General features: G+C 44.8%; 1 protein-coding gene across 4 annotated transcripts; it reads right to left on the bottom strand.

Moving 5' to 3' along the window:
* Positions 1-1,717: 1,717 nt before the first annotated feature.
* JMJD7 (jumonji domain containing 7) lies at positions 1,718-13,113 on the bottom strand. 4 transcript variants are annotated; one of them, XM_043985531.1, is made up of 8 exons: positions 12,998-13,113; positions 9,654-9,807; positions 9,300-9,553; positions 8,153-8,209; positions 3,136-3,231; positions 2,718-2,794; positions 2,360-2,519; positions 1,718-2,240 (listed from the first exon to the last, which is right to left on the bottom strand). In XM_043985531.1, exons 1-8 carry the CDS (start codon positions 13,059-13,061, stop codon positions 2,137-2,139), a joined length of 966 nt encoding a protein of 321 aa, XP_043841466.1. In that variant the 5' UTR covers positions 13,062-13,113; the 3' UTR covers positions 1,718-2,136. The 4 variants fall into 4 exon arrangements, with proteins under 4 accessions (XP_043841466.1, XP_043841465.1, XP_043841469.1 ...); XM_043985530.1 differs by having other exon boundaries at positions 9,654-9,861; positions 12,998-13,091; XM_043985534.1 differs by having other exon boundaries at positions 9,300-9,743; positions 12,998-13,035.
* Positions 13,114-13,123: the final 10 nt, after the last annotated feature.

The raw sequence follows: 13,123 nt of genomic DNA, 5'->3' as shown, positions 1-13,123 counted from the left end.
GCAGCTAGGTGGCTCAGTGGATAAAGCACTAGTCTTGGATTCAGGAGGACCGGAGTTCAAATCCCCTCTCGGACACTTGACACTTCTAGCTCTATGACCCCTGGCAAGTCACTTAACCCTCACTGCCCTACAAAAAAAACCCCAAAATACAAAAAAAAAAAATGGCCCTGGGAGGTAAGGGACAGCTTCTCTCCACCCCAGCATGCTACTTCTGACACTAGCCCAACCCTGAGGAGCACATCAGACCAAGTTAAATAGGGGCCAGTTGATGGCTGTCTCTGTGTCTTTGAAAGCTGTTGGGCAAGAGACACATTAGATCTGTTTTGTTTGGTCCCAGGTGCAAACAACAAAGACTTATGTGTAGGTGTGATGTCGAGGAAGCCTCCTTACAATCAGAGCCACCAAAATGAGCACAGGCTGCCCTGTCACTGGCGGTGTTCAGACAGAGGCTGGATGAGTACTCGTAAGATACGCTAAAGTGGGGGCAGCTAGGTGGCACAGTGGATAGAGCACCGGCCCTGAAGTCAGGAGTACCTGAGTTCAAATCCGGCCTCAGACACTTAACACTTACTAGCTGTGTGACCCTGGGCAAGTCACTTAACCCCAATTGCCTCACTAAAAAAAAAAAAAAAAGATACGCTAAAGTGGGGATACGGCAGCCAGCGGCATGGAGGTTAGAGTACTGGCCTTGGAGTCACGAGTTGGACTCCACAACCACGCTGTTTGTCCCTTAACTTCTTCCTTAACCAACCCATGGGTTCAGATCTGGTCTTAGACACCTGCTGTATGACCCTAGGCAAGTCACTTGGTCTCAACTAAAAAATAGAGCCTATCTCCCAGGGTTTTTATGAGGATCAAATGAGACAATAATTGTAAAGCACTTAGCACAAAGCCTGGCCCACGGGTGGCACTATAAAATGCTTATTCCCTTTGCTTCTCTACGTGGTGGCTGAGGGACTCTTTGACTATAAATTCCCATGTGAACATGACTGCTTTGAGATTTCATCTTAAAGATTTCATTCATAAAGCTTGACCCTCAATCTTGTCACCCTGAATAATTAAGAAAAGGAGGATTGGGGCAGCTAGATGGTGCAGTGGATAAAGCACCAGCCCTGGATTCAGGAGTTCCTGAGTTCAAATCTGGCCTCAGACACTTGACACTTACTAGCTGTGTGACTCTCGGCAAGTCACTTAACCCCATTGCCCTGTTAAAAATAAATAAATAAATAAATAAAAGAAAAGGAGGATTTTCTGATGTCCTAGAACAAAGATTCTTAAACTGAATGCAGGAGTTCTGAAAAATTTGGCAACAGTAAAAGTTTATGTATACCTATTTTATATACCCATATACCTGGGGTCGCATAAATATTTCTTGGGCAAAAAGGAGTCATCAGTGGAAAAAGTTTAAAAATCCCTGTCCTAGACAGAGAGCAGGGTCTCCGTCAGGGCTCCTGTGAGGAAGGTTAGGCAGTGGCTCTGGAGTTCAGTAGAAGAAGCTGAGCCCAAAGGCCCAGGAGTTCCTCACTGAAGATGGATGTGGGCTAAAAGCTCTCCCCTTCCCCATCTGAGGTTGCTTCTTTGTACTGATCCCTCCCTACCTCTGCTAGCAAAGGGTCAAATGTCCAGGTGCCCCACAGAGCTCTGTAGGGTCAGTCCTACCCTGCTGATAATGGAAAGGAAGAAAGAAAAGGAAGATCATCAAGGCTAATAACAGATTTATAGGAACTCAACCAAACAAGTCCCAGTTACAAGGCTGCAGCTTACAGAGATAGTGAAGGGCTTCACAGGGCAAGGGGACAGGGCTGGAGCTACTGCCAATCACAGAGGAACCTGGTGGTAGGAAGGTTCTTGCAGAGAAGTCTGGTTCCAGGAGCACCCCTCTTCCTCCTGTCCCCCAACCAGCCTCTCGAACATCTCCATCAATCCACAGCCCCTCCTCAGGTCCTTCCACATCTCTGGTTGGCCTGTGAGTTTGGATCAGCTTGGTCCTGGCTCATCCTGGGCTCCGAAGGCCAGGCCTGTTTGGCAAAACTGTCCCAAGTGGAACCTTAGTCACACCCTGGGGATGAAGGCCCAGGGGCTTCGCTAAAACTGAACCAGTCTCTGGACAGGCTTCAAGAGACCCATGAAGTGAGCTCACACAGGGTCCGTCCTGGCGAGTTCCATGGCCTTGGAGAGGGAGTCCAGAAGCTGGTAGTAGCTGTACTTGAGGTCATACTCCATGTCATACCAGAAATTCACTGTGGAGAAGAGAACATCGATCAGGCTCCTGAGCCCTCTCCACACCTCATGCGTACCCACTCCCCAGCTCCCTGCAGAAGAGGCTCCCCAGCACCTTCTCCCTGCTCGCACTCCTTACCAGCAATACAGCCGTGAGACTGGCGCACATGATGAAACCAGAGAGCGGGCAGGTAGAACATCTCCCCTGCCTTCACCGTGCAGTGCAGGGGCTGAGCCTGCTTGTAGAGTGGATATCGGTCCAGGTCTGGAGCCACGGGATCGAGCGGGATCCAAGGTACCTGCAGAGAATAGTCATTTACATGGGACAAATACTGTGAGCCCAAACCCTGCCATCCCTGCTCCCAGCAACTAGATATCCACCATTCTCTCTGCCCAGAGAGGTGTGTGTGCGTGTGCGTGTTTTATTCATTTGTTTGCCTTCTCCCAACAACCAGTCCCTCCCCCAAGCCTACAGGCTCTGGATGCAAAATGGACACCTTCTCCATGGCCTCTTCATCCACCATCTTGAAGGAGCCATCCTCAGACATGTGGTAGGTGGCTTGTGTGTACAGCTCTACAGCAAGAGGAAAACAGGGTTCAGAGGAGAATGGCAGGGTCAGAATGGGGCAAAGTCAGTCAGAGTTGAATAACACCCTCCCAAATCAATACTCTCTATCTCCCTCCCTTCCACTCTATGCTCCATCCCTGGGTGAGAGCCATTTCCCATCACCACCTGAGGCCCAGAGTGTCAAGAAGATGTGAGCTGCCCAAATAGACAAACTGCAATGCCCGCACTTCACAGGCATGCTCAGAGGCACCTTGGGTAGCTCTTGGCTGGCCAACACAACACCTCCACCCCTCCTTAATCTTTCTTTAAGTCTCCCCACAATAGTCTTATCCTGCCACTTCATATACCATGGGGGATGAAAGGCCGGTCACTGGGAGGGTGCAGGATGAAGTGCTTTTCCCCAGATATTACACAGTAGAGGTTCTCATAGTGATCCTTGTGCACTGCAAAACACAGGAAAGGATTGTGGGGAAAGGGTCTAGAGTCAGAAGGGAGGCCTCAGAAGAGAAAACATGAGTCCATTCTGACTCCCTGTCTAGGCTCTGCAAAGGACAATAGACACCTGACAGACAACAGGTTCAACCCCCCCCCCCCCCTTAAAGCCCATCAGATCAGAGTTTTTAAGATAAAGCCAAGAGGGCAGAGGACACATAACTCACATTTAGATATCAATTTGGGGCGGGGGGGGGGGGGCAGTGAGGGTTAAGTGACTTGCCCAGGGTCACACTGCTAGTAAGTGTCAAGTGTCTGAGGCCAGATTTGAACTTAGGTCCTCCCAAATCCAGGGCTGGTGCTTTATCCACTGTGCCACCTAGCTACCCCCTAGATATAATTTTTTAAAGGAAGGCTATCAACAAGCAGGATACATGGGACATATGAAATAAATTAAAAAGTCAGAACCAAAGGACAATCAGAGTGGGATCATGACTGTACATACCTTATATCCTTCAAGTGCGTATTATAAGGCAGTACTGGATGCTGGGGGTACTAAGCCAAAAGTGAAACCATCCCTGTCCTCAAGGAGTTTACAATCTACTGAGGGTGAGGAGACCAGGAGAAGGCGGCTTTTTCTTTTCTTTTTAAAATTTTATTTATTTGTTTTATTTTTAATTTATGGAATAAAACAAGTATTTCCATAACATAGTATAATAAAAAAAGATGATTGAACATGAAGCTGTAAATCTGTTATGTACAACATTCTCTGGATTCTGCTTATTTTGCTCTTCATTATTTTGTGCAAGTCTATCCATGTTTTTCTAAGATCATTGAATTAATGATTTCATATAGCACAGCAGTATTCCATTACATTCATAAACAACAACTCGTTTAGCCTTTCCCCAATTGACGGGCATCCCTGCAATTTCCAATTCTTTGCCACTACAAAAAGAGCTGCTATAAATATTTTAGAACATATAGGTTCTTTTCCTTTTTCCCTAATCATCTTTGGAAAGAGACCTGGTAGTAGTATCACTGGGTCAAAGGGTATTATAGGCAGTTTAGTAATAATTTGAGCATAATTCCATATCACTCTCCAAAATGGTTGGATCAGTTCACAATTTCACCAACAATGAATTAATGTCCCAGTTTTTTCATCTCCCCTCCAACATTTCTCACATTCCCCTTCAAACATTTTAGCCAAATTAATAGGTGTAAAATGAATTAAATTTGCATTTCTCTAATCAATAATGATTTTGAACATTATAGTCATATGACCATAAATTGTTTTGATTTCTTCATTGGAAAACTGCCAGTTCATATCCTTTGACCATTTATCACTTGGGGAATGACTCAGATTCTTAAGAGATTTGACAAAATTCTTTATATATTTGATAATACATGATACCTTTATCTGAGAAACTGTCTATAAAATTTCCCCCCAATTTTCTGCTTTCCATCTGATCTTAGGTACATTTGTTTTATCTGTACAAAACCTTTTTAGTTTAATGTAATCAAAATTATCCATTTTATACCTCAATCTACTATCTCTTTATCATAAATTCTTCGTCCTATCTATAAGTCTGATATGTTCCATATTCTTCAAATTTTCTTGTAATATCTCTTTATATCTAGGTAATATATCTGTTTTGATCTTATCTTGGAAAATGGTGTAAGATACTGGTCCATGCCCAATTTCTGCCATATTGCTTTTCAAATTTCTCAACAATTTTTACCAGATAATGAATTCTTATCCAAAAAGCTTAGCTCTTTACATTTGTTAAATACAAAGTTACTATATTTACTTGCTGCTGTAAACTGTAATATCTATTATGTTCCACTAATCTACCTTTCTATTTCTTAGCCAGTACTAGATAGTTTTAATAATTACTACCTTATAATATAGTTTAAGATTTGGTACTACTAAGCCTCCTTCTTTTACATTTTAAAAAATATTTCCTTTGATATTCTTGACTTTTTGTTCTTCCAAATGAATTTTGTTATTTTCTAATTCAGTAAAATATTTTTTGGTAATTTAATTGGGATAGTATAGAATATATAAATTAGTTTAGGTAAAATAGTCCTTTTTATTATATTGACCCTGCCCCAAGAACAATAAATATTTCTCCACTTATTTAAATCTGATTTTATTTGTATAAAAAGTTTTGGGTTTTTTTTATAATTTTGTTTATACAGTTTCTAGGTTTGTTTTGACAAGTGTATGCCCAAGTATTTTATACTGTTTAGAGTTATTTTAAATGGGATATCTTTTACTATTTCATCTTGCAGAGTTTGTGATATATAGGAATGATGATGATTTATGTGGATTTACTTTATAGCCTAATAATTTGCTAAAATTATTGTTTCAACTAACTTTTTAGTTGAGTCTTTGGGATCTTCTAAGTATACCATCATATCGTCTGCAAAAAGAGTTTTATTACCTCATTCCTTATTCTGGTCCCTTCTATTTTTTTTTCTTCTTTTATTGCTATTGCTAGAATTTCCAATACAATACTGAATAATACTGGTGACAGTGGACATCCTTATTTCACACCTGTTCTTACTAGGAAGGCTTCTAGCTTATCCCCATTACAAATAATGCTTGTTGATGGTTTTAGATAAATGCTTATGAATTTAAGGAATAATCTATTTATACCTATACTTTCTTTCTTTCTTTTTTTTAGTGAGGCAATTGGGGTTAAGTGACTTGCCCAGAGTCACACAGCTAGTAAGTGTTAAGTGTCTGAGGCCGCATTTGAACTCAGGTACTCCTGACTTCAGGGCCGGTGCTCTATCCACTGCGCCACCTAGCTGCCCCCTATACCTATACTTTCAAGTATTTTTAATAAAAATGAATATTATATTTTATCAAAAGCTTTTTCTACATCTATGAATATAATCATATGGGTTTTTTTACATTTATTATTGATGTGATCAATTATGTTAATAGTTTTCCATAGGTTAATCCATCCCTGCATTCCTGGTATAAATCCCACTGGGTCATAATATATCATATTTGTAACATATTGTTGTAATCTTTTGGCTAGTACTTTATTTAGGATTTTTGCATCCATAGTCATTAATGAAACTGGTCTAAAATTTTCTTTCTGTTTTTACCCTCACACTGGTTTACATATCAGTATGTGTTTCATAAAAGGCATTTGGTAGGATCCCTTCTTTGCCTATTATTCCAAATAATGTACTTAATATTGGAATTAGCTGATCTTTAAATGTTTGACAGAATTCACTTTTTCTTTCTAAGGGATCATAGAATCTTAGCATCAGAAGGCCCTATAGTCAGAAGACTTTGCTTCTCAGGAAGGTCTCCCTTTCTCCTCAGACGGACCCATTTCTAATCATATTCATACAGACTCTTCAGAAGGTTTTATAGTAAACCCCTGGTCTACCATGACCTGTTTCCAGTTCTTTCTGCACATATCCTCACTATCTAGCATAAGGATCACAATCCTTAATTCCTCATTCATGCCAAGAGGTAGTTATTGTACACCTCCTGTCTGGTCAGTACTTTGCTAGATGCTGTGAAGAATACGGAAGAGTATAAGAGAGAATCCCCAAAGAGTTCACAGCATCTGATGAGGCACATAATGGGCTAAGTCGGGGTACCTATGTGATTTTTTGGTTTTTTTGGCGGGGCAATGAGGGCTAAGTGACTTGCCCAGGGTCACACAGCTAATAAGTATCAAGTGTCTGAGGCCGGATTTGAACTCAGGTCCTCCTGAATCCAGGGCTGGTGCTTTATCTACTGTGCCACCTAGCTGCCCTGTCTGTGTAATCTTATCAAGAACCTTCACACCTCTGGGTCTCAGGTTCCTCATGCATAAAATGAGGCAGCTGGACAGGATGTTCTCTTCATCCAAACCCTTATGAGGACATGAGGACCCTTCTGCTCAGAGAGATAGATCACATTGTAAACCAGTCAAATTCTAGGGAGCACAGTAGATGGAGAGAGTGTTAGACTTGGAGTCACATCCTCCCTCACCTACTAGTTATCCTGGGCAAGTCACTAAACCTCTCCTTGGCCTCAGTTTCCTCAACTGTAAAATGAAGATAATAATAGCACCTGCCTCACAGGATCAAATGAGATAGTGCCTATAAAGTGCTTTATAACCTCAAAGTGCTATATAAATGCTAATTATGATCATTTTTATTATTAATTATTCTGGCAGCCTGGGCATGGCAGCAGCGGGTTCTGAGCAGTAACACTACTTTAATACACAGTACGGCCCATTAGGAAAGCTTTGCCCAGTGTGTCATAGGATGGCACACCATCGCTGGGCCTGTGCAATGAAACCTGTCCTTTTCAAATCCAGCCTCAGACATTTGACACTTACTAGCTGTGTGACCCTGGGCAAGTCACTTAACCCTCATTGCCCTGCAAAAATTTAAAAAAATAAAAATAAATAAGCATGTCGGGGCAGCTAGGTGGCACAGTGGAGAAAGCACCAGCCTTGGATTCAGGAGTACCTGAGTTCAAAATCCAGCCTCAGACACTTGACATTTACTAGCTGTGTGACCCTGGGCAAGTCACTTAACCCGCATTGCCCTGCAAGTAAAACAAACAAACAAACAAAACCCTGTTCTTTTCATGATCCACAGGCTGGGGACAGCTTCTCTCAACACCTGTCTCATTCCCTCTGCCACCAGCCTAACCCTAAAACCCAAGACTGTGTCAAATAAAGTAAAACCGGGGTGGGGGGGAAGGGTTAGCTGATGGTTGTCTCCATATCTTTGAATGCTGTTATATGGAAAATAGATTAGATCTGTTCTATTTGGCCCCATAGAGCACAACCAGGAGTAGTGAGGGGAAATGACAAAGACAGATTTTTGGGTGAATCTGCCCTCCTCCCTACTCTGACTTCAGCTTCTTCATTCACTGGCTACTTACTCCCAGACTCTCCTGGTACTTACAGGATGTCACTGCTGCTTCTTCCCCCAGCCAGAAGTTCACAGCGTCAGGCATCTTCCCTGGATAGACAAAAAGCCGTTAAAATGCATGTATACATGCATACATACATACATACACTCCATCCATCCATATAATGTTTGCTATGTGTTGGGCACAAGGCTGAGTTCCAGAGATATAAATACAAGCTAAAAAGACAGTTCTTACCTTCAGTTTATGTTCTAACTAGAAACCCAGAGAGGGAAAGAGTAGGAACACAGACTCCCTCCACCCCCTGCCAAGGGCAGATGTGGGAATCGCTCCCAAAGAAGACCAGGATAGGCACGACCACACAGAATGTGAGCTGAGACAGCAGATGAGGGCGGGATGAGGGTCTGGGTGGGTGGAGAAGCCTGGTGGAGAAAGAGGCCTGGGCACTGGAACTGGGGACAGTGGGAAGAACTAACAATCCTATAGGGACCTTATATGTAAGAATCATATATATCACTGATATCACAAGAGGGTCAGGAAACTTGAGCTTCTAATAAGGAAGGGAAGGAGTGGGCAGTCATTGCTCAGATCATTCTTTATAAGGCCAGGAAGGCCAGGCACTTCCTTCACCACAGCCACGAGGTATATAGGGCAAGTATGAATATCCTCATTTTACAGATGAGGAAAACCGAGGCTCAGAGATTAAATAACCTGCCCACAGTCACAGAGCATCAGGGCTAGCATCAGGGCTAGGACCTGAACCCAGGTCTTTCAAGTTCAGTCCTCCTTCCACTTTACCCTATTGCCTCTCCATTCCCTCTGCATCAAGGAGATAGTGGGGAACAGTGGAAATAATGCTGGGCTTGGGATTAGAGGACCCTGAGTTCAAATCCCAGCTCTGTTATTTATTACCTATATGACCTTGGGCGAGCCATGGAACTTCTCTGGGCCTCAGTTTCCTCATTTGTAAAATGGACTAAGTGGCCTGGAAGATCCTTTCCATCTCTAAATCCTACCATATCTAAAGACTAGAATGTCTTCACTAGTCTTAGGGAGCTAAGTAATGAATCAAGGGCTGGGGTCCTGAACATGAGTCCTAACCATGGCTTTACTTTGTTCTCTGCCTGACTCTTTGTCCTCCCCAGATATCCCCACCCTTCCCCCTCCCCTGCCTCAACTTACCTAGAGCTTCACTGGCCCAGGGCACATGGGATTCGACATCAAGCAGCAGCTGGGGCAGCTCGCAGGAAAGGTTAGAGCACTGCTTCTGCACATAGAGCACCCCAGGGTGATAGGCCCGGCCCTCCAGCACATCAATCACCGCTTTCAGAGGCAGCCGCCGCTCTGCAGGCATCACAAACCGGTCCCCACACACCGCATCTGCGTACCCATCCGGTGTCACAGCCACGCTCACCTCTGTGTTGCCCACTGTGGCCCTGTAGGAACACACGAGCAGTCCACAGGCCACGGCCCAGACCTCCTGACGCCTGGTGGAACAATGTCCCCACCCCATTCCAAAATAGGGGCAGCTCCCACCTGAGGTAGGAGAATGTCCACTTCTTTAGGGCAGGCCAGTGATGCAGGGCATTCCGGATGATGCAGGGCCTGTTGGGACACACCCAGTCTCTGTAGAATTGGAGAGGAGTCGGGGGCCCTTCCAAGTGCGGTACAGTGAATGGCACGCTGAGCTCTGAGGATAGACAAGGGCTAAGACGATTGGGGTCACGGACTCTGACCTTATTTACTACGAGAGAAGGGGAATGAGAAGTATTACTTTGTATGGTCTGCACTGTGTCCCCTGGCCAACTGTCCTGAATACCCAGGTCTTCCCGGGGCCAGACACTGGCTTACTGGCTTGAACATGAGAAAAGAGAGGAAAATCAGCGATAAAGGACACATGACAAAACAAAACAAAACAAAACAAAACAAAACAAAACAAAACAAAACAAAAAGGATACATGAATACACCTCTTCAAGGTATCAAGAGGGTCATTTATATTCTGGGGTCACTGCCTACTTGGTTTACAACTCAAAGGCAGCTATGTGGCACAGTGGACGGAATGCTAGGCCTGGAGTCAGGAAGGCCTAAGTTCACATATGGCCTCAGGCACTTACTACCTGTGTGACCTTGGACGAGTCACTTAGCCTGTTTGCCTTAGTTTCTTCAACTGTAAAATGGTGATAATAACAGCACCTGCCTTACAGGGCTGCTGTGAGGATCAACAGTACTTGGTACATAGTAGGTGCTATATAATGCTTATTCTCTCCTTTCTTCCCTCTCCCCCTCCCTCTTCAAGGCTTCCTTCCCATAGATTTACAGATGGCCTCAGCTCTTCCTGTTGTAGCCTGGCCCAGCCTCATAGGGATTGAGCTCAGTGATCAATGCAGTGTCAAGAGCCTTCAGGCTAATAACAGCTCATACTGATAAAGCATTTTAGGGTTTGTAAAACACTGACTATATTGTCTCCCGAAACCTCACAACCAAGTAGGTGCTGTTACCATCACCCAATTTTACAGATGAAGAAACTGGAGAGAGGTTAATTGACTTGCTCAGGGTCACACAATTAGTCTGTAACTGAGCAGGCATTCAAATGCTGGGCTTGCTGACTCCAAGTCTTGTGAGTTATTAACGAGGCTGTGCTGGGGCATTTACTGTGAATTCTGTGTACAATGCTATGTTAAATGCTTTGGCGGCGTTAAAGAACCATGGGGGGGGGGGGAAGAGCAGCTAGGTGGTGCAGTGAATAAATCAGCAGCCCTGGATTCAGGAGGATCTGAGTTCAAATCCAGCCTCAGACACTTGACACTTACTAGCTGTGTGACCCTGGGCAAGTCACTTAACCTTCATTGCTCCAACCCAAAAAATTCACAAAAAAACATTAAGAGAACAGGCCACAGCCTTCACGGAGCTGGTGGGGTGTGGTAAGGGGTGGAGAGTGTGGGGATAAACCACACACAAAACAATAATAAACAGAAGCCTACAAAGCTATTCAATCACTTACTCTTTGACTGAGCAATATCAAAGAAATAAAGGCGTTTATTCAGGGTCAAAGAATTGCCAATTCTGAACAATGGACTGTCTTACTCAGACAGGGATGTTCACTGGGGCTATGGATACAGAAGGAGAGTAGCTAGTAGACAGATGAAAACAGTGGTTCACAAGTTATTTATTGCAGGGTAAAAACACTTTTCTAGAAAAAGCACAGGATCAGGGTTTAGGCTGCTTCTAGCCAACAGAGGCAGGTCACTGACCTGGTCCCTAGCCACGGTCACCCACAGGGTCATCAAAATAGCTGTACAGCAGGAAGGGTGAGATTGCAGAAGTGTCCCAGAGTTTCAAGAAAAGGACCTATATGTACAAAAATATTTATAGCAGCTCTTCCTGTGGTGGCAAAGAATTCGAAACTGAAGGAGCGTCCATTCACTGGGGAACAGCTGAACAAATTAAAGTATAGGAATGTATTAAAATACAACTGCCCTGTAAAAAAGGGTGCAGGTAACAATTTGGGAGAAACCTAGGAAACTTTATATGAACTGATGCAGAATGAAAAGATCAGAAGAACAATGTGTGTGTGTGTGTTTGTGTGTGTGTACATGGCCAATTCAAGAATTTGTTTTGCTTGACTCTGCGCATAATTGGTTTACTTTTAATTGCTTTCTCTAAGTGGGGGCGGGGTGGGGGGGTGGGAGAGAATGCAGATTTGAAAATAAAATTGAATTTAAAGAGACAAGAAAAGGTTTCAGTATTCTTTGTGGAACTCTATAAGGGTGGTGGGATTTCAGAGGAGAGAGATCAGTGTGGGCTGAGATTAAACAGAAGGCTTCATTCATAGAGGAGATAAGGACTTGTCTTGGGCTTTGGAGGACAAGCAGAATTTAGCAGAGGGGAGAAGGGGCAGGGGCCATCTGTACTTTGAGGGCCCACTATCACCTCAAGATGAACCAAAAGAAACCCTAGCATCCACCCCACCCCCTCCAAAAAAGTTTCCCTTCTCAGCCCTCTCATTTGTGTCTGGTAGTCCCATCCCAGTGTCCAAGGCTAGAAGCTTTGAAAGTATGTTTTAATTCTTCTCTTTCTTCATACAGGGGGTGTCCCAAAAAGTCTTAGTGCGGGTCAAAAGCTCAAAACTGCACTTTGGGGACGCACTCTATCATCTCTCACCAAGTTTCTTCCTTACCATCGCGGACTTAGAACCAGAAAGGACTCCCGGGGTTGCAAGCACTTCATTTTATAAAGGAAAAACTGAGAACCAGGGAGGCTGTATCTTGCCCAAGGTCAAGTTATAAGTGGTGATATTTGAATCCAGGTCTTCTGACTGCAGATCCAGCATTCCCTCCCTCTCCCCCCAAACCCTCCCAAACGCCTCGCATCCCAGCCGGTGGTCACTCTGCCCCTGCCTCCCGTCTATGCTGCCCATCACCAAGCGCAGCCCTGGGAACTGCTGGAGAGGCGGGGCTGGGCACGAGGTTCGTTTATAAGTTGCTTCTGAAAAGTAAACTCCATGAGGGCAGGGCAACCGTTTTCCCGATCTGGCTCCCCCGGGGAACAGCGGTGGGAGGGGCTTAGGTAGTAAAGGAATATGGATCGTTTCCATTCCGCAACCCTCCGAGGCGCCCCCCGCTTCCCAACGGGTCTCCCAGAAAACTCGGTTTCCACCTCGCCCAGGCCTTCAGCGGCCAGCCCTCTCCGCGACCTCCAGGGGCTACCTACACCTAGTTCCCAGGATGCATTGCGCCCGCACCCAAAGAGGCAGCGGCACCCGGAACCTTGCGGGGTGTGAGGTCCACGCCCCAGGACTACTAATCCCGGCGTGCACTGGGCCCCTGCCCTGAGTAGGATCAAAGAAGGCCGCCGTAGCCTCGCAGTAAACCCTACTCACCCCGCGCAGCATTGGGGAATTCCAATAGATGCTTTCGCACAGCGTCCAGCGCCTCCTCCGCCATTGCCACGCCGGGTTCCCTGAGCCCCGCCCTGGCCCGGAGCGGCTCCGCCCGGAACGCGCAGG

The sequence above is a fragment of the Dromiciops gliroides genome, chromosome 2 (assembly GCF_019393635.1).
Source record: "Dromiciops gliroides isolate mDroGli1 chromosome 2, mDroGli1.pri, whole genome shotgun sequence".
In the NCBI taxonomy this organism is placed as follows: Eukaryota; Metazoa; Chordata; class Mammalia; order Microbiotheria; family Microbiotheriidae; genus Dromiciops; species Dromiciops gliroides.
The sequence above is the reverse complement of the archived record's forward strand: the minus strand, read 5'-3'. Positions and strand labels throughout refer to the sequence as shown.